The sequence below is a fragment of the Penaeus vannamei genome, chromosome 12 (genome assembly GCF_042767895.1).
Source record: "Penaeus vannamei isolate JL-2024 chromosome 12, ASM4276789v1, whole genome shotgun sequence".
Taxonomy (NCBI): domain Eukaryota; kingdom Metazoa; phylum Arthropoda; class Malacostraca; order Decapoda; family Penaeidae; genus Penaeus; species Penaeus vannamei.
This window is the reverse complement of record NC_091560.1, coordinates 6,699,977-6,702,476: the sequence shown is the minus strand read 5'-3', so window position 1 is coordinate 6,702,476 and position 2,500 is coordinate 6,699,977. Positions and strand designations below refer to the sequence as shown.

Sequence of the window (2,500 nt, the reverse complement as noted above, 5' to 3'; positions counted from 1 at the left end):
GAAGGGAAGTGAGGGTGTGGATCTTAGAACAAATAAACAAACTGAATAAACAAACTAAAATAAAAAATACTAGATCATAGGTTGAGCAAGAGGTCTCTGAGCCAAGCAAATTTGCTTTCAGAACATGAATGTAGGGATGGATATGCATTAGGAATACAGGCAAAATGATGGCCTATTTCCAAAAGGATTATTAAAAGAAATTACCAAAGATGGATCACATAATATGCCTAACAGAAAACAAACTTGATTCCTCTATAGAAAGTGCTTTATTAGGGTTCTAAGACGTTATAATTTAGAGAAAAGGGAGGGCAAATAAAATTTGAGGGCCAGTGGTAATACACACAGTATATATCCGCACTTACAAGGGGTCTGATTTTGTTTGTCCTTAGAATGAATTTTCATTTTTCTTTACAATGAAACTCAACAGTTCATCTGACCATGAATATACCTACACTCATTCCCTTTCCTCTTTTTCTTCCCTTTCATCTCTTATTCTCACTTCTCATCCATTGTGCTAACTCACTCAGTCATTCACTCCGCTCAGTCATTTTTCAGATATAAGAAAAGGTAATCTTTTTATATGCAAGTTATTTTCTTTATAGGTGTTTTCACATCTCCAGAAGCAAGCAGAAACTGCCGAGGAGGATTCAAAGACTTTCAATCAGATCATGTCTGTCCTCTCCTTTGAAAAGATTACTTTCAATGGTAAGAAGTGCCTAAGGAGGAAGAATAGAAAGGGAGAGACAGAGCCACAGACAATGATAGTGACTGAGACAGACAGACAGACAGAGCATGAGAGAGAGAGAGAGAGAGAGAGAGAGAGAGAGAGAGAGAGAGAGAGAGAGAGAGAGAGAGAGAGAGAGAGAGAGACAGAGAGAGAGAGAGAGAGAGAGAGAGAGAGAGAGTGTGTGTGTGTGTGTGTGTGTGTGTGTGTGTGTGTGTGTGTGTGTGTGTGTGTGTGTGTGTGTGTGTGTGTGTGTGTGTGTGTGTGTGTGCATGGCTGTCTGTATGAATGTATGTGTGCATCTTTTTAAAGAGGAAGTGGCTGCCAATGTGTGGACATGTGCTTGTATATGATTTTTGTGTGAGTACTTATATAGGCATGTGAATCTGTCTACACACAGGTCAAGCTGACAGCCTGTGCTTCAACAAGTGCATATTGACACTATAAATAACTATCTGATGGTAGGTATCTCTATTGCCAAAGTTATAAGTATTAGATATAGCTACACTTGTGTCTCATACTTCTATCAAAATTGGTATCATTTTTTTTTTTATTATGATTTAGATAGATATATACTACCTTATAATATTACTTTATCTTCCTATTTGAAATTGCCATACAACTCCCAATGAATCAGTATTATAAAAGTAACATGATGCAGAGAATGTATGTATATAGATGTTCACTGTGGTTTGTTATATTTATTTTGTTTAAATGGAGATAATTGCTCTAGTGCCCGGTCAGTATGTCCACCTGACTTCATGATAATATTGACGATAATAATAATAAGAAGAATAGTATCATTAATGCTTATAAGAGTAAATAAAAGTCTGTATGTGAAGTCATTTAGATGATATTTGCCTCTGAAGTTCCACTGGCATACAAATTAGAATTTCAGGAAAAGTGTGAGAGAGCTTTATGATATTAGCAGAGGCACTCCTCCCAAGAAATTTCCTTAAGATCTTCTCTGAACCTGTCTCTTAACATTTTTTTTCTCACTCATGTTTTTTTTCTCTTCTTGTCCCTTCATTCTTTCTCTTTCTCCCTTTCTCTCTTCCTCTTATTAAACTCTTTATGAATTTTCTCTCATTTCCTTTCCTGGTGGAAACCATCTGCATAATTGGCTTCTGTGACCATTGCTTAATCATCTGAATTACTCATCTGGACAGGATTCCATTCAAGCTTCACTCTGTTGTATCTCCTTCATCTCTGTTTAACAAATTTTATTCCAAACCTCAAGCAGAATCAATGGAATATTAGTCAGTGCTATGACAGACAGAACACCAGCTTCAGCTAGTTTCCTGGTGTGATATCATCAAGGCTTCCCATGCTTTCCTGGAATTCAGCTTCAGATCTGTGGCCAGGTGCACTGGATAGGTCATTCAATTCATTTGTTGATGAATACTATGAAATAGTATTTTAGAAAAATGAAAACAAGATTGTCTTTGAAGAAGTTGGTGTTTATGTAGCATAATAGAGAACAAAATCAAGAGAAAGTGAACCTTTTAGTTATTTTTCTTATCATGTACTATCCATTAAGGTTCATTAGCCGAACCCATGCAGAATACTTTCTAAACTGTTGTACATTTGAAATGTTTTCTTCTTTTGAAATTAAGTGGTACATAACTAGGAGGGGTCTGATTTTTGGAAATACAGATTTTTATTTTTTTAAATGTGTATATCATTCTCTGCAGGAATAATCTACGTCCCTTGCTACTGGAAAGGAACCCAACAGACTTATATTTTACCAATTCCAGACCTGCAGCTGAAACCTTA

At 36.1% G+C, this 2,500-nt stretch overlaps 1 protein-coding gene across 1 annotated transcript in view; it reads left to right on the top strand.

Moving 5' to 3' along the window:
• Positions 1-602: 602 nt before the first annotated feature.
• LOC113826350 (zinc finger TRAF-type-containing protein 1 homolog) overlaps positions 603-2,500 on the top strand; it is a gene marked incomplete at its 5' end in the record, with an annotated part of 11,784 nt that continues 9,886 nt past the window's right edge. Inside the window, 2 exon segments of the mRNA XM_027379220.2 lie at positions 603-705; positions 2,482-2,500. The exon segment at positions 2,482-2,500 is cut by the window's right edge and continues 142 nt beyond it. Coding sequence (XP_027235021.1) covers positions 603-705; positions 2,482-2,500 — 122 coding nt within the window.